The 23,970-nt window shown below is 41.1% G+C and overlaps 1 protein-coding gene across 1 annotated transcript in view; it reads left to right on the forward strand.

Moving 5' to 3' along the window:
* Positions 1 to 23,970, forward strand: part of LOC134601729 (uncharacterized) — a 126,715-nt gene that overhangs the window by 83,758 nt on the left and 18,987 nt on the right. The window contains exons 2-4 of the mRNA XM_063446233.1: positions 2,853 to 3,008; positions 5,666 to 5,722; positions 6,027 to 6,104. Of these exons, the coding sequence (XP_063302303.1) occupies positions 2,853 to 3,008; positions 5,666 to 5,722; positions 6,027 to 6,104 (291 nt within the window). The remainder of the gene's footprint in view (positions 1 to 2,852; positions 3,009 to 5,665; positions 5,723 to 6,026; positions 6,105 to 23,970) is intronic.

A 23,970-nucleotide genomic window follows, 5' to 3' on the forward strand; every position in this document is an offset into this window, starting at 1 on the left:
CTCCAGATAGTCAGGCATGTAAATCTATCTAATCAATGTCAGTTTGCATAGCTGTTGTCCATGTTTGTTGTTGTCTGTCTACTGACATATCTACCTGCGCATGTTTACATCATAAAATGGTGCATGTAATCACAGATATCCAAAATGTTATGCGTGCTGAAAGGCTTGATGATTGCTGGTGGGGCACTCCAAGCTTGTTTGTATCCTCTTTTCTGTAATGTTTTACCCAATATCAAGCCTGGTTATTATAAAAAATTGTGCAGTCTTATTCTATGCCATACTTCTGTTAACAATGAGCTGCCGGTATCTGCTATTGTGGCATTACCATCATGTTTGTATTCTTCATGCACACAAAAATAAAGAATAAAAAAAAAATACAAGCAGATTTTGCAAAGTTTAATGATAAAATAGGAAGTGTCAACATGCTTTTAGTTAAACTCTCTGGGGGTTATATATATATATATATATATATATATATATATATATATATATACACACATACATACATACATACATACATACATACATTATTTATTTATTTATTTTACAAATATATACTTTTATTTAGAGGTTTTTGATTCTTTGACTGCTATTTATAGTTTTAGCAAAGCAAATTTTGCAAATGTTTAGTTTAAATGGACACTATAGTCACCAGAACAACTACAGCTTATTGAATTTGTTCTGGTGAGTAGAATCATTACCTTCAGGCTTTTCGCTGTAAACATTGTCCTTTCAGAGAAAATGCAGTGTTTACATTGCAGCCTAGTGATAACGTCACTGGCCACTCCTCAGATGGCTGTTAGAGATCCTTCCTGGGTCATTGCTGCCTAAAATGCATCCAAACATTCACTGTCTCCTCCCTCTACATGCAGACACTGAACTTTCCTCATAGAGATTCATTGATTCAATTCATCTCTATGAGGAGATGCTGATTGGCCAGGGCTGTGTTTGAATTGTGCTGGCTCTGCCCCATATCTGCCTCTTTGTCAGTCTCAGCCAATCCTATGAGGAAGCACTGTGATTGGATCAGGCTACCACTTCTACCACTTCTGATGATGTCAGCAGACTGTTTTTTTTTGTTTTTTTTTTTAGACAAACAGCATGCAGAGTTACAGCTTCAGGCTTGAATACAGTAAGATTTTGCTATATTTAGGGAGACATGAGGGGCCCGGGGGGGGGGGGGGCTAGATGGTGGTTTTAACACTATAGGGTCAGGAATACGTTTGTGTTCCTAAACCTATAGTGATCCTTTAAAGCTATAATTCACTCCTTGCAGGATTTGTCCTATAACTTCCAAAATGTAATTTAAGTCATGGACACATTTTAAAATCAGGACTAATATGTGAATCTATATTGATTTATTTTTTAGTTGCGCTATCTGTATAGAAATTATTGTAAGTAAAGCTATGAAGAAATAAATATTTTTTTCATGTTTATCACTTCTTTAAAATATATTTTATTGCAATATTGTAGTTTGCATACAAATTCGGTATCAGAAGAGAGCCCTATTTCTCCTTTAAAAAACATTTATAGTATTTATGGGTGCACTTAATGTGAAACCAGGATGTCTGCTTAAAGGGATACTCCAGGCACCCAGACCACTTCTGCCCATTGGAGTGGTCTGGGTGCCAACTCCCACTACTCTTAACCCTGCAACTGTAATTATTGCAGTTTTTTATAAACTGCAATAATTACATTGCAGGGTTAACTCCACCTCTAGTGGCTGTCTATAAGACAGCCACTAGAGGGCACTTCCTGATTCATAGCGTCGCTCAATTCCCCATAGGAAAGCATTGAAAATCTTTTTCAATGTTTTCCTATGGGGAGACCTAATGCGCGTGCATTAGGTTTCCTCAGCCGGCGGGCGGGATCAGTATCGCCCACCGGCTGACGTGATTACTGGGAGGAGCGACGCCGACCTGAAACCACCGCCGAGGGACATCGGCGGGGTCTCAGGTAAGTGACCAGAAGGGGTTTTCACCCCTTCAGCTACCTGGGATGGAAGGTGGGAGGGAGAGGGTACCTGCAGTGCCAGGAAAACGGATTATTTTCCTGGCACTGGAGTTTCCCTTTAACAACATAGTTTTGGTACATAGATCACGCAGTTTGTGTATACGTTCACTGTGGTTCCTGTGTGTTTGTTAACTTACATAGGGCATGTAGTATTTCATAGTATGATTAGAGCATATATCCCGAAAATTCAAATAGATACTATAATTTTAGGGTGTGGCTGGGGATGTGGAGATGAGCAAGGCTGTTGTGCAAAATTTTGCTGACTTACTAATAACAACTTGTACATCTAAAATGTTATTTAGAAGAACAATGTATCTCCTGTACATTGACTCCTTTTAAAACACATTTATTGTAGTTTTAGGACACATTACCAAGCGTATTATTGCTATGGAACTCTGTTATACATTCAGACACACCAACAATATGAAACTCTTAGAAAAGGGTGTCATTAGTATATAGAAGAGGAACAGAGACATTTGGGCCCAAAATATGGATTGCCCCAACTAAATAGGGACACTTTGGTAGGGAAGTATGTTAGAGCAGTCTGAAACTGCAATTAAGTGGTTGTTTTTGCTGAAAATTATTTAATATTTTCATGCTCTCGTTTTGCTTTTGTACTTTTCTTATATTTGTTTCCTTGGCTTTGGGTTAGATATAGGTGTATTATTTTTCTGTTGGTGTAGTGTAAATTTAAAATGGATCAGCCTATGTTTGTGTATTTAATATGAATTAGTGTTTTGCTTTAGTAAATTGGGTATATTAATCACTTGTTAATGTACATTTCTAGTTGGCTTTACAGATCTCATGTTTAACTCTGATGTTCTATTTTGAAACTACAGTGTGCAGTGCAACAAATAACAACCTGGAATTTAAATCAGAACAGTTCCAAGGAGGTAGATATCGGCGCATTGCTTGTTCTAAAGGTCAGAAAAGAATAGCTGGCAAATCCAACTTGATTGATTGTAACAAGCATTTGATACATGAATTACAAATCGGTGAGTATCAAACATGCCCTACCTACCATACTTATAGTAGTTATCAAGAGCATTTTAAGTACAAATTAAATTTGCTACTTGTATAAAGTCAAAACTATTCACTTGGTTTTGAACAGTCATATATTCTTTTTATTTTACCATAATATAATTGTTTATTAAATTTGTTATGAAATCTTTTTAACACCTTAAAGGGACACTATAGTCACCAAAATAATTTGAGCGTAATGCAGGAGTTTTGGTGTATATGTGCAGGAAGGTGCGACTAATGCTGAATAAACAATGTGATTGACAGACAATTGAGCAGTGAGACTGCAGGGGCATGATCTATACATAAACACTGCTTGATTGAGCTAAAGTTGTTTTGGTGAGTATAGTGTCCCTTTAAGGATGGAGGTAATTGTTTAAATAAATCATTTAACCCCTTAAGGACCAAACGTCTGGAATAAAAGGGAATCATGACATGTCAGACACGTCATGTGTCCTTAAGGGGTTAAAGGGACACTAAAGTCACCCAGACCACTTCAGCCCAATTAAGTGGTCTGGGGGCCAGGTCCCTCAGGCTTTAACCCTTCAGATGCAAATATAGCAGTTTCAGAGAAACTGCTATGTTTACATTTGGGGTTAAGCCAGCCTCCATCGCGCAGAGCGTCCATAGGAAAGCATTGAGAAATGCTTTCCTATGGACACTTTGAATGCGCGCGCGGCACTTGCCGCGCATGCGCATTCCGCTCTGCTGACGTCGGACGGGGGAGCTGACGTCGGCGGGGGAGGAGAGGACACCAGCGCCGAGGGAGCCCGGCGCTGGAATAAGGTAAGGGTGGGGGCACCCTCAGGGCACTATAGTGTCAGGAAAACCGCTTTGTTTTCCTGACACTATAGTGATCCTTTAAGAGTTTCTCCTTAACTGCACCACTCATATTATGCATTGGGCTTTTAAGGATATATATGGTTTTCTTTTAATATCCTGCATACATATCTAACACAATATAATTAAAATGTTTAAAATGAAAACCTTCAAGTGAAAATAATGAAAAAGAACTGGTAGTCAATACCACCCCCTTCCCCTACACCAGTCCTATGCTTACACTAAGTCTAACTGTTCACCTAACCTTAATTCTACAGTGATCCTAACAAAGCCTAGTACTAATCACATTTGGCAAGTGGAATAAACTGAGATCCTGTCAGGGACCTTTCAGACATTGTGCATCTCCCTCAAACTGGGGCTGGCCTAGAATCACTGCAGCTGAGCCATGGCATTTAATCAGATTTAAAGAAATTTGATACCTTGTGTAGTAATATTTGTAAAGCAAATATTACTTGGTTCCATAGTTCTTGGTGGTCTGAATATGTGTTTCACGGAAGTAGGAATCCTTCCCAGACAGACCAAAGTCTTCAACTCCAGTCGAATTGAGGAGTGGTATAAAAGGAGGGAAATTAAGATAATGGAAAACCATTATTTAAATTTCTTGCACAACTACTCACAGATTACACTTATTCTAAGGGTAAATTTACCTACTCACAAAATGTATACAGTAATTGTTAAATGAGACCATACCATGCACGTCAGTGTTGCACTTTTCACCATGGGATTGTCTTTCCCATCCTACCTTCATTATAAGGAGACCGGACCTTAGGTAAGCATTCCGATTATTTCAAAGCCTTTTACTCCTTAACATTGGAGGTGCTGGGGGTGGGGCAGAGTACTCCTTGCATCATGACCACCACATTAGAACAAGCAGAAAAAAAACCATTGCTAATATGATACCCAAAAAATAAATTGACATAGATAAAATTAAAGTTAACTAGTCATGATAGGTTTACTTTAAAGTGGAACAGTTGCTTGGAAGTGACAGTTGACATTCCATAGCCCCAGTGAGTTCTACTGAAGCATTTACTGGGTTGAAATATACAGTCATGATAATTAAGAAACATATCTCTGTTGCACTTTTACATCCTGGGTGATGTTGTATCCCATGATGCCTCACAATTGCTCATGCAAGCTTGATCATCTGCAGGGAAATGCAGAATGAGTGGAAATGCGTGTTTCGGGAAATTCTCAGTTAGGCAGTATATGTGCACTGCATATGGTTCTGCAGAGCTAATTTGATTTACATTCCAAACATTTCCTCAAGCAGGACACTTATCCTCAGTGATGGAAAAGCAATTGCTAGATGCGTAATCTCAGCAACTACAGCACCTCCTCCTCTCTTGTCCTCCTCTGTCAGTGCATACTCGGCATTAAGGACTATGCAAATTCGCGCCAAAGCATTGATTGACAGGTGAGAGGGGGCTGTATATTTTAATAGTTTTACGTTATAAAATCTATACATGTGTTAGTAATTCTGGTAGTATACTGTATAGATGAAAATTGTTGCACTTTCTTTTCATTTAAAATTTTGTGTGCCGTGTTGAGAATCTGCACACAAGCCTATGATGACCATGCAGTATACCAAGAATTGACAGCTTCAATGTGCTGAAGTGGTCTGGGTGCCTACAGTGTCCCTTTAATGTTTGCCACACATCTGCTGAAATGAGGGAAACTTCTAGATTTTGATATTCATTCTGTATCAGACTCATCTTGACATCTTGAAAAGTCATTCAAATAATGTGGCAGGATGTTTTGGAGAAATACTGACACTTGACATTTATTTTCTTAGATACAATTTGTAAAACAACCAAACAAATTCAGACTACACCACTACCTCCTCGTTCAGGTAAGATACAAGTTATCTAGAATATTTTCTTGGGAAATAGTCCCATGTGGGAAGAAATTATTAGTCCTTTCTTACACTTTTACTTCTACTGTATTTTGCTTTTTCGAGCCACAGTGCTGACCTTTTTGTTTACATTGGAACTGCTAACTAATTTTAGAATTGTCCCACGGGTGCAAGTCCATACCTAATAATTTAGGAGCAATATTTATATGTTAAGTTAATTTCAGCTATATGCTACTGATGCTAAATGTAATATTAAATATCTAGAGAAATAAAATGTCATGTATCATATCTTATCTTTCAGTAGTACCATCCACTCAATCATCAAGTACTTTGGGACCATATACACACACAATGGCTAGCAGCTCTGCATCTCGGGCAGGTGAGAGTCTAAGAGTATTGTATTTGCTCTACATATGTATTTCTATCTGTTTAAAGTTACCTGTAGGACCAAAGGTAGTTGACTAAATACTGGGTTTTTACTAGTAAATTTATCTGTTGAAAGTCATGACACTTTGTTTCATTCAGTACCACTGTATTTCACCATTTATATTATTAGCCAAAGTGAAGAACTGAAAAATAAATGGACATATAAGCTAACAGCAAACAGTATTTAAAAGGAAAACAAAAGGAAGAAATTTGTACTTACCAAAAACATTTTTCCTTAGTATTAGCCGCAGTGCACATGGAAGCCGCTATATGTAAAAAAAAAACCTTAACAATATTACTCACTTATATACCTTTACAATCCACCAGTCTTAACAAGTACAGAACACAAGAGCGTATGCAAAAGTAAAAATTTATTATGGGGGAGGAATTGTACTGGCGCTAATACTAAGGAAAAAAATATTTATGGTAAGTAAAAGTTTATTTTTTTGCTAAGATATAGCAACAGTACACATGGGATGTAGGAAGATCCTTCAACAGAGTAGGTCCACCATAACAGTAAGCTGCCACACCTTTCATTCAAAATTGGCTTCTTCTGAGGCATCAATGTCCAACCTGTAGTTTATGATAAGGATATATATAGAGAATACTATGTAGCAGCTCTGTATATATCTTCTGGAGAAGCCATTGTTTTTTATGGCCGTGAGATTGATATAGTGCGGGTAGAATGGGCTTAAAGTTAACCAGTAATATCAATATCAATACATGTGTTTTGAGTAACGTGCACCATTTTATATTGCAATTAAACATACAATGCAAGCTAGATATTTTCCCTGCAAGAAACGGAAACAAGGCTGTATAGTTCAATCTATATGGATTTCAATACTTATGGTTGCTCTGTACAGTTCTAAGGAGTTTGGAACAGTTTAACAATAGGTCCTAAAAACATTCAGGATGAGTAATGTTCGCTACTCAAGTTACCTGTGAGTGGTAAGGGATAAGTAAACCATGATTGTGGAGGTGTCGCTTTGTATCTGTTATGTGGTGTGGCCCAGGTAGGGCCGATTGTCGGTCAATGCACCTATAGGATGGGTGTCATTAGCTAGGGACTGTCAATCAGTGGTTTGCGGCCTAGGCCTTGCTGTAGGCTTGAAATGCTAAAGGCGACAAGTAGTATGTCACGTTAAGGTGCTCCTAACCAAGAAGGCAGTGGGGGGGGGGGGATTAAACAGTGTATCATGCTTAAGGCTTTGAGTAGTGTGTTCGGGGAAAGCGCACCGTGGAGCTTACTGGTCCAGCTGACTCAGGCACTTAGGTGGAAAGGAGAGGTGGCGTGTCATGGGGTGTACATAAAACAGGTTGTCAAAGAAACATATAAAACAATTATTAACATCAGAGAGTCTGGTTCTCCGTGGTGCTGTGAGTTGAGTCAGTCAGGTCCCCGTTTGGGTCGGCAGTGCACCCGTTGGCAGGGCCGGTGCAAGGATTTTGCCATCCTAGGTAAAAAAATAAATTGCCCCCCCTCTCCCCCATATGTCCTGCCCACTATGTGACATCACAATGCCCCGCCCATATGCTCTGCCATATGAGCCAACGCCAGTTCTGCACAAAGTGTCTTTTATCTGAAAAGGCAGTGTGTTTACATTAAAAAGCCTGCAGGGACAGGCTATAGACACCAGAACCACTACATTAAGCAGTAGTGCTTCTGGTGACTATAGTGGCCCTTTAATGTGAGGTAAATTAGAGATTAGTGCCACTAATAATATATTGGATTGCCTACTTACCACCAGATGAGGACAAGAGGATGATAATGGGCTCAGGCTGCAGACTGGCTCCACAGATCTGGTGTAGAAGAGGCTCTCTGGAGACTGTTTGTAACAGTGCTCAAAACAATTAACGAACAGGAAGCAGCTACATTTTTTGGGGCCCCTTACACAGCTCATGGTCTTGGCCCCCAGGTCCTGACTGTAAGTAGGCACACAAGGCCCACCCATAAATCCACCTACATGGCCCACCCATGAGTTCTCTCACAGGGAGTGGAGTGTATGTGTGTAGGGGATGTGTTATGTGTTATTGTAGAGGATGTAATGTATGTGTGTTCTTATGGAATGTAGTGTATAGGGATACTAATTTGTGTAAGGGATGTAGTGTGTGTTTGTGTGCAAGGAATGCATTGTAGGTTTCTGGGTGGGTGTGTAAGGGATCCAAGGTGTGTTTCTGTGTATGTAATATAAGGCAGTGTGTGTCTGTAAGGAGTGCAGTGTGTGTCTGTAAGGGGTGCATTGAGTGTGTGTAAGAGATGCATTTTGTTTCTGTGTGTGTAAGAGAATCAATGTGTATGTGCGCGTAAGGGATGCATTGTTTGTTTTGTTGTGTGTGTGTGTGAGTAGGGATGCATTCTATATGTGTGTAGTGTAAAAGTGAGGGTTTGTGTGGTAGAAAAGGGACTGAGAGGGGAGCAGCTCTTTATTTTTTTTAATAGTGCTCTTTCCTCCTGTCAATTAGTGATCTCCCAACTGTCCCTTAGTGCTCTCCCTTGGCCCCCTGTCCCTCTGCAGTCCCCCCTTGGTCTTCTCACTCCCCACTCCTCCCCCCCCCCCTTAGTGGTCCTCCCTCTCCCCCTCCCCCCCCTTAGTGGTCATCCTCTCCCCCCACCCCCTTAGTGGTACTCCACTAACACCTTAGTCGCATCTGGCGTTAAGTAGGGTCGGATGTGTGCAATTCTTTTGAGATGGAAGCGGCAGGATTTGGCGATAGATTGAACATAAGGCATGAAGGAGAGGTCAGAGTCAAAGAGAATACCTAGGCAGCGAGCCTGCATGGTGGAGCTGATGGTAGCACCGTTGACTTGGAGGGAGACAGAGGAGTAGCACTTGAGGAAGGAAAGACCAGAATTTCAGTTTTGGTCAAGTTGAGTTTTAGGAAGTGGGCAGCCATTCAGTTAGAAATAGCAGAGAGGCAGTCAGAGACACTAGTCAAGAGGGACGGGGAGAGATCAGGAGAGGACAGATAGATTTGCGTGTAATCCGCATAGAAATGATATTGGAAGCCAAAGGAGCTAATGAGTTTACCAAGGAAGGCAGTAGAGATAGAGAACAGTAGGGGACCAAGGACTAAACCAAGTTCTGTCTTCTGGAATCTTTTGGATGATTCTTGGAACCATTGCTAAAGGGAGAAAAATGTATCCCAAACTAAATTTCACTTGATTGAGAGGGCATCCAAGTAGTCTAGGACTTCTGTCATGAATATTGAAATTGATCTGTGAACCTTTCTGTTGCATCTTGTTGCTATAAGATCTACACAGGGAAGACCAAATATCTAATTTAATGTGACATGACTATATTCCATTCTGATTAACTCCATTGTCGGCTATGGTATTGTCGATGCCTCTGATGAATACCTCCGTGATTGCTGCCAAGTTCTTTTCTACTATGGACATAATTTTTATAAAAAGCTCTGGTAAAGCCTTGACTCTTGTTCCTCCCTGTTTGCTGATATACGTAACAGTAGTGATGTTGTCCGATTGGATCTGAACTAAGAAGTCGACCAATTGAAATGTACTAAGGTACTTTCTGAAATCTTCATCTAAGTACCTAGATCTTCCAGTTGCCCGTTCCATACTTGTTGAATCTCCCATGACGTTTTCTCATATATGCCTTTGCCGATTTCACTGCATGGATTGTTGCTGTGAGAAGTTCCAATGTGCTCATGTATTGTTTTATGTGACTCACTTGTTTCTTTTGTAGGTGTAAGACTGCTTTCTTTATAATCTTGATCTTTTGATCTAGTAGACAGCTTTTACCTCTTTTTTTGGGGAACAAATTTGACTTCCGGTTGAAAATCCACCTGAGATTCTGCAACAAACACAGGAGAATGTTTACTCTTCTCTGGAGTTCACTTTTGAAAACCAATCATCTTATTTAGGGTACTAGCAAGATTCCTTATTTCTTTGATCTACAGCTATTGTTGTAAGGATGCTTTGTGCCACTGATAAACCTGTTTCCATGTCAGACTCTTTACTGGAGGATTCCAAAGAATCTTTGGTCCTAGAGCATCTCCTTAAGGATAATTATGAAGGAGATCTCTGTCTCTTTTTCCCTTTAGGACTTGATACTGCATTAAAGAGGTCTTTGTAACGTTGCTTCTTTAACTTCAGAAAAAGTTTGTTCCAGGTTTTCCTGAAACCATGCTAGAAAAGAACTCATTACCTTATGTTTAGATTTCTCAATGCAGGAATAGCACATTCCACACATGCCAAATGCATGGGTTTGTGAGTTACTTTTGACTTATATACAGGCATAAGAGAACATTGCCATCACTTTTATCTGTTGCTACAGGACTAAAGATCTGAAAAACAGATATAAATAAAATCACATACTAAAACTTATTTTAAATGGGTTTCTTTTTAAGTCTTTTAAGAGAACTTCTTATGAAAAAAGGAAAGAAAAGAGCCAGTGGCAAAAGACAACCAGCCTGTAAGTGTGTCCGGGGAATCCTAAAAGGGGGTAAGCCTTACATACGTTTGAAGAGAAAAAACAAAAAGGAGGATCTAAAGAGAGATGGGGAGACTCCTCATCCCTACACTAGATCAACCAAGGGAGGAAACCCCATCCTAAATGTAATGCTAAAACTTAACCTTTATTAATAATAAAATAAAACAATGTAAACACAGTTGAAAAATAAAAAGTAAATGAAAAAATGGAGGAAATAAGGAGTGCCACCACAATGACTGTGGATGTGGCAGTAAAAATAATAAATACTATTATCCTTCAAAACCACCTATAAACAGAGATCAAACATCAAAGCTAGTAACTAGATGGGGAAGGTGGTATGGAGGAGAAGAAAGGGAAAGAAGAGAAAAGAAAGGGTTAACCTCCAAGTCACTGAAAATACTCCTATAAAAGAAGGTGGAATCCTGGTATGCATAAAGGCAAGAGGTAACAAAATAACTAGTGCAAACAGGCAACTAAGTTGCACTTGTAACAAAGTACACTATAATATGGGATAGTAAAACAGGATACTATAACCAAAACGACCCCTTAATAGCATATATAAAGGAGGCCACCCACATGGAGAAAAATTTGTATGTCTAATCAGGACCAAACTAGGCTAAATGTCTAATCAGGACCAAACTCTTCTTATAACTCTTAAATTCCCTCCTCTTAAACCACCGAAATACCAGAGCTAGTGAACGCTATCTAGAATAACTAAGATCTCATAACATGTGGCAACTCCTGACTAAACTACCTAACGCGCGTTTCAGCGCTTCTAAATGCGCCTTCGTCAGAGGTAAAGCAAAGGTCTGTCCCCTTCCCGGCTCTTTTATGTGTATCGAGCCGGTAAAATTAAGTGGGAGTGTCGGACCCGTTCGCGCCGAAAAATGGCGTTCAAACAGGTACCGCCTCCCTGTATGAGTCACTAGATGATTGACAGGACATGTAAATGAGCCCTTAGTGTGCCATCACCTAAATGCTCAACTGATGATGAGCAAAGGGTAAAGAAAAAGAATCTTTAAAGTCAATGAAAAAAATCCCTTATTCATGAATTGTATTAAATAGGGCAAAATTAATTAAAATGAAAAAAACTATATAAAAGAAATAAGTCCTTATTAGCTATGAGGACAGAACATAAATGGAACATGTGGTTATTAGTACATAAGAGCAGCATGCCTATGTTGTTCTAAATCCATTAATAAGCCATCTCTCATAGTAGAACAATACTTAGATGTTAGTTATCATTGAACTTTAAAGTAAAATAACAATATTTATTAGTCTTAACGTGACGGCGTCTGAGTCTCACATCTAGTGGGGGGATAGAGGCTTTGACATCCATAATAATCAAAAAATAACGAAATTATTTACAAAAAATAATATATGTACAAATTAAGTAGTGATGCATTACTGATGGTATTGAATAATGCTCTCTATGTAACTCATTTATCAATGAAGGGAGTGAACGTAAACCCCTCATTTAATCTATTGGGGGCCAGTGTGTTCAAATTATAGATCCAAAAGGATTCTCTTTTGAGGAGGGTACGATCCAAATCACCTCCTCTGCGACCCAATTGCACCTTTTCAACCCCTGCAAATTTTATCCCTCTCATGTCGCCGTGATGGTAATTTCTAATGTGTCTAGCAACCGGGGTATCTCTGAGGTTTCTGACTGAGTGTATGTGTTCCATAACTTGCCTCTTAAAGGGGCGAATAGTTTTCCCCACATACCTAAGTCCACAGACACATGTCAACAGTTATATGATACCCTTCGTGTTGCAATTAAAGAATTGTTTCACATGACGCGCTGAATTGTCAATCAAATTTGGAAGGACTTTTGAATCTTTCATCATATATTGGCAGGCCACGCACCTGCCACATTGGTAGGTGCCCTGCACGGAAAGCCAATTGGTAGTGGCACATTTAGAGGACAGATGGCTGGAAACGAGAACTTCTTTTAAATTTCTACCTCTTCGTGCAGTGAGGGAAACAAATGGAGTCACAACTCCCTTGAGTTGGGGATCTTGGGAGATCAGGGGCCAGAACCTGCCTTGTATCCGTTTGGTCTGATCCCATCCAGAGTCAAACGTGGCTATACAGTGAATAGGTTCCTGTTTAGTTGGTACTTCCTTATCTTTTAAAAGGTCCCCTCTATCACTCAATAATGCCCTCTGATATGCATTCTTGAGGCAACGATTGGCGTATCCCCTCTCTTTGAACCTAGTTCTGAGGAGTTTTGCTTGGTTAATGAATTCTTCCGTAGTTGAGCAATTTCTCCTCAGATGCAGGTATTGTCCAACCGGAATCCCTTTTTTAAGGGGAGTGGGGTGGTAACTCTCCCACTTCAACATAGTGTTTGTCGAGGTCGCTTCCTAAAAAGGGTAGTCTCAATCTCTGAGTCTTTAGAGATGTTAAAAGTGCAGTCTAGGAAATTTAGTGTAGACCCACAAATCTCAAACGTGAGTCTTAAATTAAGATCATTAGTATTCAGATTTTCTACAAGGGCTTTAACTCTGACGAAGGCGCATTTAGAAGCGCTGAAACGCGCGTTAGGTAGTTTAGTCAGGAGTTGCCACATGTTATGAGATCTTAGTTATTCTAGATAGCGTTCACTAGCTCTGGTATTTCGGTGGCTTAAGAGGAGGGAATTTAAGAGTTATAAGAAGAGTTTGTCTATTTATTTAGCCTAGTTTGGTCCTGATTAGACATACAAATTTTTCTCCATGTGGGTGGTCTCCTTTATATATGCTATTAAGGGGTCTTTTTGGTTATAGTATCCTGTTTTACTATCCCATATTATAGTGTACTTTGTTACAAGTGCAACTTAGTTGCCTGTTTGCACTAGTTATTTTGTTGCCTTTATGCATACCAGGATTCCACCTTCTTTTATAGAAGTATTTTCAGTGACTTGGAGGTTAACCCTTTCTTTTCTCTTCTTTCCCTTTCTTCTCCTCCATACCACCTTCCCCATCTAGTTACTAGCTTTGACGTTTGATCTCTGTTTATAGGTGGTTTTGAAGGATAATATTATTTATTATTTTTACTGTCCACATCCACAGTCATTGTGGTGGCACTCCTTATTTCCTCAATTTTTTCATTTACTTTTTATTTTCCAACTGTGTTTACATTGTTTTATTTTATTATTAATAAAGGTTAAGTTTTAGCATTACATTTAGGATGGGGTTTCCTCCCTTGGTTGATCTAGTGTAGGGATGAGGAGTCTCCCCATCTCTCTTTAGATCCTCCTTTTTGTTTTTTATCTTCAAAGGAGAACAATAACAGAAAACAAACAAATAATCTTGGGGAAGGATTTATTTTTATGTAGGAGGTTACCTGTCCACTATGGATTGGAACAACCCATGCATACTGCCGCTACACGTTGGGAAAAATATACCATCTTCCTGCTTAATCCTATTTTATTCTTTCATTCTTACCATTTTATTCTTCTTTTAATTGTGGTATTGAAGGTCATAAAATAGTACACAAATAATTGTGTATATATATATATAATTAAAAGCATTAGAGGCATGACACATTTACAGTGTTGACAGGTAACTTTTTTTTTCTTTTGTTCTATGAATTTTGGCTAATGAATACTGTTTCCATTGCTGCCGCTAAGGAGGTTGAGAGCAAAAATTAATTGTGGGTAAAAAATAAGAGTCTGCATCATTAGCAAGCTTGGAGCAAGAGTTCCAAGCTGAATAGTATGAATTATGTGCATAAAATATGTCCATTGTGGGCATACATAGCATGCTAGCGATGGACGTCCAAAGCCGGCATAGTCTCCATGTCTTTAACCTTGCCCCCTCACTTTTCCCTCCCTTTCCTCCTCTGTCCATATCCCTCCCCCTTTTTTCCATGATCCTCCTCCTATTTTTTTCTCTTTTTCTTTATTCCTCTTTGATTTCATGCTCTCTTAGTCTACTAGACTTTGCTTGCAGAATGATAAAAAAAAGTTGTTGTTTTTTTATTAAAACATTGTTTTTGGTCAGAGTAGCTGTTTAAGAAACAAACATCATTGAGACAGTTAACTTACCACCATTGGAGGGAATTTAGGGAGGGTCCCTGAGTAAACTGTATTATGGAAGAATATATTAAGATTCAACCCTCTTAGTAGAGGTGCACCCCTCTTAGTGACAGTGAATTTCCCTTTCCACTTTCTAACAAGCCAAATAAGATTACCTGGAAATCCTACTAGAAGAGGAGAGCTAAAATTGCAACACTCTCTAAATCCCTAAACAATGTAAATGCATAATATGTTCAATAGTGAAATATCTGCTTATGTACCATGAGTATTTAGAGAAAATACTGTCACTTGATATTTAATTTAGGCGATCCAAAACCGTTAACTATTATCAACCAGCTTCATAACACAATATATTCTAGTATCTTCTCACTCAGGTAAGATACTTATCATCTAGAATTCATCTTCTAAATAGGGTTCAATTCAATTCAATGCCAGTCACTGTGTGCTAACCAATGTCACTGTATGCTAACCCATTCTAGTAATGCCTCTGTACTAAGGGAAAAGTATTTCCAAATTCTTGTAAGTCATCCTTGAACATATTCAATTTATATAAATTTTCAATAGACATTGGTGAGTTAAAATTTGGCCCTGGTCAGTAGAAATTCAGCCTCAGTTAGTGTGCCATGGACCATCCAGCCTTGCAGTGGCAAGTAGCTATTTATTCATGTTTATACTTGCTAGTTATTGTGCTAATAGTCTTGTTAATTTATGTCCACCATTTATGACCTACACCTATTTTTGTTAGTTTAGAGTTATTGCTGATAGTCTTGTTAATTTATGTTCACCATTTATGGCCTATCCTCATATCTTTAAATCTCAAATACTTTATCCTCTGTTTATTTAATTTTCATTATTAACTGCCATTTCTCACCTCAATATCTTTGTCTTCCCCACCTTTAATTTGCTGTTTGATGTAACCCAGATTCTTTCTTGCAGCCTGGATCCCAAACACAACAGCAACTACCTCCCAAGACTCTCAGCTACAAGCCGTATGCAGAGGTAGCTCTTTTGGATGGCTTCCGTCCCCACCAACCAAACCCCGGTCCCACCCTTGCAAACCCATCATGTGCTAACTCCAACAATCACTCCAATCTCATACTCATCTCACGCTACTCTTCCTTGAAATCCTCCTTCCACACTGCCCTCCGGAATGCATGCTCTGTTTGCAGTGTTACTAAATCCACAGCTGTGCATGATATTTTCATCTCTTGTTCCCTACAATTACTAGCATTAACTGAAACATGACTCTCTCCCTCTGATACTGTTATCCCTGCCTCTTTATCCTTTGGTGGTCTTCAATTTTCCCACAACCCAAGAAACTCTGAAAATAAAGGTGGTGGTGTAGGGTTTCTGCTCTCATCTCACTGCTCCTTCAAACCTCTACCCATGCCCCCTTCCCTCTATTTCTCATAATTTGAGATTCATTCAATCCGCCTTTTCAAACTCATCCATCGTCCCCTTGGTTCCCCACTTCTCTTCCTTGACCACTTTGTTGCCTGGTTTCCTTACTTCCTCTCCTCTAACATTCCATCTGTAATTCTCGGAGACTTCAACATTCCCATTAATCTACCCTTGACCCCAGCAGCCTCAAAACTACTTTTTATTACCTCCTCCGTTGGGCTATCACAGTGGGCTAATTCCCCCACCCACGTAGCGAGCAATACTCTAGACCTTATTTTCACTCATGAATGTACAGTCTCTAACATCTGCAACACTCAATTTCCTCTCTCAGATCATCTCCTATAATTTGCTCCCAATAGCCCCCTCCCCCAACAACCTCAGCCTAATCTGAGTTCTATAAACCTCCAGCAGCTGTCAGATAATATTGATTCCCAACTATTATACATTCCTGCTTACTAATGTCCCTCACTGGCTACCTCCTCATATAAAACTCTACCATCACCTCAGCCCTAGACGCTGCAGCCCCTCTCGAAATACGCACCTCGAGGAGGATACGCCCCCAACCGTGGCACACTAAATCAACATGCTACCTGCAGAGATGTTCCCGTTCTGCTGAACGCTGCTGGAGCAAGTCTCACACTGAGTCAGATTTTATACACTACAAATTAATCTTGCATTCATACAGCACAGCCCTTGCCCTTACCAAACAGTCATACTTTTCTTCTCTTATTAGCTCATGCTCTCGCAATCCCAGGCGTCTCTTTGATACCTTTAACTCTCTACTTTGCCCTGCTGCAGCCACTCACCAAACTAACCTTACAGCTGATAGTTTTGCATGCTACTTTACTGACAAGATTGAACAGCTAAGCCTTGCCCCTCACTTTCTCAACCACACCTGGATCATGCCTCTCCAACCCTTCCGATCTCTCCCAGGCTACTGAACAAGAGGTGGCTGCGCTTATCCTTTCCTCTTGCCCCACCACTTGCCCGCTGGATCCTGCCCCGTCTCACCTTATCAGATCTCTCTTCTCTTGTCTTGTGCCCTCCTTAACACACATCTTCAACTGCTCTTTTTCGTCTGGCACTGTACCTGCTGTCCTTAAACATGCTACTGTAGTACCCATCTTAAAAAAAACCTTGTCTTGACCCATCCTCCCCTTCTAACTATCGTCCTATATCCCTGCTCCCTTTTTCCTCAAAGCTTCTTGAAAGCTGGCCTGCTTCCTCAACTCCAACTCTCTCCTTGACTCTCTTCAGTCCGGCTTCCACTGTACTGAGACTGCCCTTATTAAAGTCACTAATGACATTATCACAGCAAAATCCAAAGGTCACTACTCCATACTAATTCTTCTTGGCCTTTCTGCTGCCTTTGACACAGTTGATCATGTTCTCCTTCTCTCAAACTCTTCAATCACTCAGTCTCTGTGACTCTATCCTCTTGTGGTTTTCCTCCCCAAGGCTCTGTCCTTGGTCCCCTTCTATTTTCTCTTTATACTGCCTCACTTGGCAAACTTATTACCTTATTTGTTTTCCAATACCACATGTACGCTGATGACACCCAGATATATCTCTCCTCCTCTGACCTCTCCCCTGCTGTCCTGCAACGTGTCACCTCTTGCCTTTCTTCTATCTCTGATTGATGTCCTCCGGCTTTCTGAAATTCAATCTTTCCGAAACAGTACTTCTTGTCTTTCCTCCTCCTAATATTAATCCTCCTCTCTCACTCTCCCTTCAGATTGGTGGTACCCATATCAGCCCATCCTTACAAGCACGTTGTCTTGGTGTTACTTTTGATTCTGGCCTCACCTTTGAGTCTCACATCCGGTCTGTTGTCAAATCATGCCAATTCCACCTTAAAAACATCACCCGCATCCTCCCCTTTCTTACACAAGATGCTACTAAAGAGCTTGTCCATGCTCTAGTAATCGCTCGCATGGTCTATTGTAACCCTCTCCTGATCTGGTCTTCCCAATGGCCACACTGCACCGCTACAGTCTGTAATGAATGCTGCCGCCAGACTGATTTTCCTCTCTAGTCTGTCCTCTCACACCTCACCCCTCTGTCAGTCCTTACATTGGCTTCCTGTATCCTATAGGAATCAATTCAAAGTGCTAATCCGTACCTATAAAGCACTGAACAATTCTAGCCTCTCTTATATCTCCTCACAGATCCGTAGGTATGCCCCTTCTCGGTCTCTCCGCTCTGCCTGTGACCTTCTCCTGTCCGCTGCTCGCACCTGTACGGCCAACTCGCGCTTGCAGGACTTCTCGCAGGCGACTCCCTTCCTATGGAATAGCCTGCCTACTGCCATCAGACTCTGCCCTAGTCTTCGATCATTTAAGAAGAGACGATGCTTGGCCAGTCCATCACCTTTAACTTAAGCTTCTTTAGCAAGGCAGTGGTCGTCTTGTAGGTGTGTTTGGGGTCGTTATCATGTTGGAATACTGCCCTGTGGCCCAGTCTCCAAAGGGAGGGGATCATGCTCTGCTTCAGTATGTCACAGTACATGTTGGCATTCATGGTTCCCTCAATTAACTGTAGCTCCCCAGTGCCGGCAGCACTCATCCAGGCCCAGACCATGACACTCCCACCACCATGCTTAACTGCAGGCAAGACACACTTGTCTTTGTACTCCTCACCTGGTTGCCGCCACACACGCTTGACACCATCTGAACCAAATAAGTTTATCTTGGTCTCTTTGAACCACAGGACATGGTTTCAGTAATCCATGTCCTTAATCTGCTTGTCTTCAGCAAACTGTTTGCGGCTTTCTTGTGCATCATCTTTAGAAGAGGCTTCTTTCTGGGACGACAGCCATGCAGACCAATTTGAAGCAGTGTGCAGTGTATGGTCTGAGCACTGACAGGCTGACCCCCCACCCCTTCAACCTCTGCAGCAATGCTGGCAGCACCCATACATCTATTTCCGAAAGACAACCTCTGAATATGACGCTGAGCATGTGCACTCAACTTCTTTGGTCGAAAATGGCAAGGCCTGTTCTGACTGGAACCTGTCCTGTGAAACCGCTGTATGGTCTTGCCCACCATGCTGCAGCTCAGTTTCAGGGTCTTGGCAATCTTCTTACAGCCTAGGCCAGGGGTAGGCAACCTTTTGGTAGTGCTGTGCCAAAATAAAACTTTGACGTCCCTTAGTGTGCCGGCAATACATTTAAAGAGGAATGCATGGTTAAGAAATTTAAATGTTTTATTAATGATAACAACAAAAAAGTAGGTCTGTTTTGAGACAACAACTAATCATATTGATTTGTCTTTTGCTTTTTAATGTAATTTCTAATTACATTTACACTTGCTGATAATATTTTTAAAAAGTAATAACAAAGAACATACAACAACAGCATTTTTTTATTTTTTTTTACAGGACAAACTTAGTGAAATCCCTGTCCTTGCTTTTCCTTGCTTAGTTCCTCTATGTCAGGAACATACTGTGTAACTTTAAGTTTCACACAGATAATACATACAATATGTGGAACACACATCTGTAGATTCTAAAAAAGAAAACAAAGCATCATAGTGTAATATGTCAGAAATAGAATATAGTAAATGGCAGTAGAGCAATATTACTCACACGCCTAGAGCCAGTATGACATATGGCTCTTATGTGCAGCGCAGTGTGACTCTTAATAGGATGTCCCCACCTATTGTATGTATTATTTGTATTTATATATAAGTGGTAGAAGGGGTTTCCACTTAAGTTGTTTGTGGCTGTTTAGCTACCACACACTTTTTCTTACTGTATTTCTGTTATTTTCCACTTTTTAAGTTTCACACAGGCTTCTGAATGAGCAGTTGTGAGACGGCTTTGATGCGGATTCAAAATGATCTTCATGTGTAAAAATATTTGCTCACAGATATATGTTGGCCCAAAGGCTGAAAGCAACGCAAATGCAATTTTCTTTAAGCAGATAAATTTTTCAGGTAGACTGGTCCAAGATTGCACAATGGCAGCTGATCTATCTGTGCAATTTCCCTCCAGAGTTTTCCGCAGTTCTGCAAATTTTGTTCTCCACATTTCTGATGCCTTCAATTCAATAAGCTGGATTTCAAAATCATCCATTCAAAAAGAGTTAACCCAAATGAGGTAGATTCAGTCAGGCTTGATAAGGAATGAAAATGTTGGCCCATGGATCTCAAAATCTTGACATCATTCTGTGAACTCTTTTCTGAGCACCCCAATGTACTTCTGTAGTTCTTCTGTGTCAACTGAATAATGAGCCGAATGTGCTTTTACATTGGGAAAATACTTGTATGTCTCAGTAGTGATATCCCGACAAGACACATTCAGTTTTTCATGAATCCTATCCAGTATTCATAAAGATGAAGAACAGTTTGTCCTTCTCTCTGTAACTGTAAATTCAGGTCGTTCAGGTGTGCAGTTATATCAGCCAGGCACATAAGTTTGCAAAGCCAGGAAATTATGACCTTTTTGCACTGGTGAAACTCTTGATCTCCTCCATGCATCCTACAAATCTGCACAATACCTTGCCACAACTGAGCCAAAGAACTTTATTATACAGAGGGAGATCAGAATACGAACTCTCCAGTTCCTCCAGTAAAGACCTGAACTGTCTGTGGGAAAATGCAGAGCGGTTAACTAAAAAAATAAAAAATTTGGGGGGCAGAGCCTGGAGTCTGAACGGAGAAGTCACCATTTTCCAGAGCTCCGGAGAAAAAACGACTAAATCGGCTAAAATACTCAGAACCAGACAAAAATCTTACATCCTACCGAGCGTGCTGAGCCCACAGATGCCCTTTTTTCCAACACCGGGCAGAAAAACCCGAAAACGAGGCCCCAAGGCCTACCCCGGGAGCGGACACGCGGCTGAACTCGCTTGGGGATTCAGCCCGCATTACACACCGGGCCACTCCGAAATAACTGAGGCAAGTGAGATGGGGCTTAGATCGCAAAAGCAGCCCCCACACGACCCGAAATTGCAGAGGGACATAAGCTTAATGCTGCAGACCCCACCTTCACCAGTAAACCTGGCACCACCGGCCTGTCCATTGGAGGGAGACCACACAGACAACCTCCCCTCTAATACTCCCCTTGCAAAGGCAATACTGAGACCACACAGACTCTCTCCCCTACATTACTCATCCTCCGGAGGCAATGCCGAAGGCAGGAGACCACACTCCTGCCTCCAAAAGCGACATCCGTGAAATGCTCACGAGCGTGCAGGACAACCTTCAACGCATGTGGGAGAAGGATCTGGCAGTACTCACCGCAGAGGAACAGTCTGTAACAGCACGCACACAAGCAACAGAAACAGACCTGGCAGACTTGAAGCAGGGAAAGGGTATAGGATCAGCGCTGAGTGCTCTAGAGGGGAATAAACAAGAAAAGAAAAGCTGCAACCTATGGATATGAGGTTCCCTCCAACGTCCTCAAAAGAGAAATAGCAAAAATACAATAATAGGTCGCGCTATACAGAAAGTATAACAATAAGTAGATAAAAATATATATGTACTCACATTTAATAAATAGGCAAACAGAGAATAAAAATAGATATGTGTATAAAAGTCCCAATATATGGTAAAATTCTTGTAGGTTCCAGTAGGATAGTAGAGACTTGATGGTGATATCAATGAGAGGCTGGGTCTTCTATAGCTGAGGGGATCTTGTCTCAATGACGGACATGTAAATGAAAGGATAGAGGAAACTCCAATAGTGTAAACTGTGATTGAGTAGATAAAATAAAGTGTGTATTCGGGAGGTATTACACTCACCTATCCAAGAGCGTGTACTCGCTCAAGTGTAGTTGGCATTCAGTGGCGTTGACCCCCCACTGTCGGGATATAGGTGTGGATAATTTCTCGATATGAAAAAAAGATAGAGACCAAATATAGTGCTCACTGTATGATTATAAATAAGTCTGAGAAGTAAAGGGTGTACTCACATTTGCATGAGCAGGATATACTGCTCAATATGATGGCGTGGGTGGTACAATCCCCACCTAGGATTCTTTAAACGATGGTCGGCTCCAAAGTGACGTGTAACCAGGTTAAAAATAAATGAATAAGGGGCGGAGCCTGGCCGTCGACCTAAGCAGATGCAGGGGACTCGAGCTCCTGCATCCCGGGCCAGAAAACCTGCAAAATCGAGGGCGGAATAGCCCAAAGAACCACCAGGGTGCAACACCCAAGTCGGGGTGCACCTCTGGGTACAACGAGACCTTTTCTGTGCTCGTAGGAGCCGGAAAACCGGGACGGCAAACGCGGCCTACGGAGACCGGAGCTGGGGAGAGGCGGCCGCTCTCTTCGGTACCGGATCCCCTCGCGACGAAGCAGGTTTCCAAAACCCCCCCTCTTGGACCGGTGGGGGATATCCCGGTCCTACTAGCTGGACGGACCAAGCAGGCTGACCAGACCCAAGCACTCACAACTGGTAGCAGCAAGGAGCAGGCAGGCGGATCGTATCCAAGATGGCCGCCCATCATGAATCACAGAGGGGAACCACGAGCAAGGGTGTGCAGCCCTCCTCCCTAGAGGCCCTCGACAGGCTTTGCTCGGCCTTCTACAAGCTACAGCGCAGCAGGGGCATGCCCAGTTTTCAAGCGGCACGGGCGGTGACCATGTGGGTTCGACCGCTGACCCGCCGACGCTATTATGGCGCTCAACTACAGGTACTCCAAGCGGGCGTTCGCCCACTCAAGCAAAAACAAGCGACTAAGACGGTGACAACTCACCCCAACTTGGGCACCCAAATTCACTTACCCACTCACCACCGCGTGGCACCGGACCTAATCACAGCGAGACCACTTACTGGCAGACGGAACAGACAGAGAGCACAGCCACGACCCATCGGAGGAAAAACCCTGAAGGGGTATTTACCCTGCTGCACAGGTACACCAGGCACCCAAGAGACTCATACACAATGCCAGCAGCTCAGCAGAGCAGGCATCGGCTGAACACAGACATCTCTACAAACTGAGGCCTAAACATCACCACAGATTCTCAGTTCACCCGGCAATATGGCCCTACTGACTCTCCTGGACTAATCCTTTTTGTAATTTTTGTGATGAGCAGAACAACCTACACGAGACTCTCACATTAAATATCAGACTGTCACTATGCCATCTCACACCCTCTGGTTGTGTCCCCAGACAGCTTGCTACTGGCCATTCCCATGCCAACTAGCCTGCATGCCGGGCAACCTACCATTCATATATGTTCCTCTATAGATATAAACTTAAATGATTCCTTGTTTTCAAATATAATGAACATACCTCTACTCACTGACACTCTAACAGGCACCACAAATGCAGACACAACCCGCTTCTGATGTATACTCTCATGCCTCAATGTTCTGTTTAAATGATACCTTTTCAAAATGTACGCTTCATGAACAAATATTGTTATCCAATGTGAGCTAATATAGCCTATTGAAGTTAATACTGCATGCTGTTAATTAACATTGTTCATAATGTCTCCCTAAGTTGTGCACTAGCGCAGTTACCTAAGCATAGGTAAACGCTGATCACTTAACCTACCCAGATGACACATTTTCTTAGAGATATCAGACATATGCACACTGCATGTTTTCACTATGATCAACCTCTCTATAAGTAGTTTAAAAATGTGCACAACTGGATTAGCATAACTAACATAACCAGCCTAGTAGCATGTTATTATATCTTTTGCTCTGACGTTTATAAACATTATAATTTTTCTATTCGTATACCTACTAACGCTGATACTTGCATGTCATATATCACTAGATAGTCTTACCACGTTTAAAAATGCTTAAAAAATGTGCTTTCACCTCAATGCCACATATGTATGAATCTGTGATATTACTGTGATTATGTTTGCTGTTGTGGCAGCGTATATCATTTTGTCAAACCATGCACAACAAAAATAAAGAATTAAAAAAAAAAAAAAAAAAAATGAATAAAATAAAATAAAAGGTATATGGCAAATAAATGG

The sequence above is a fragment of the Pelobates fuscus genome, chromosome 3 (genome assembly GCF_036172605.1).
Source record: "Pelobates fuscus isolate aPelFus1 chromosome 3, aPelFus1.pri, whole genome shotgun sequence".
Classification (NCBI taxonomy): Eukaryota; Metazoa; Chordata; class Amphibia; order Anura; family Pelobatidae; genus Pelobates; species Pelobates fuscus.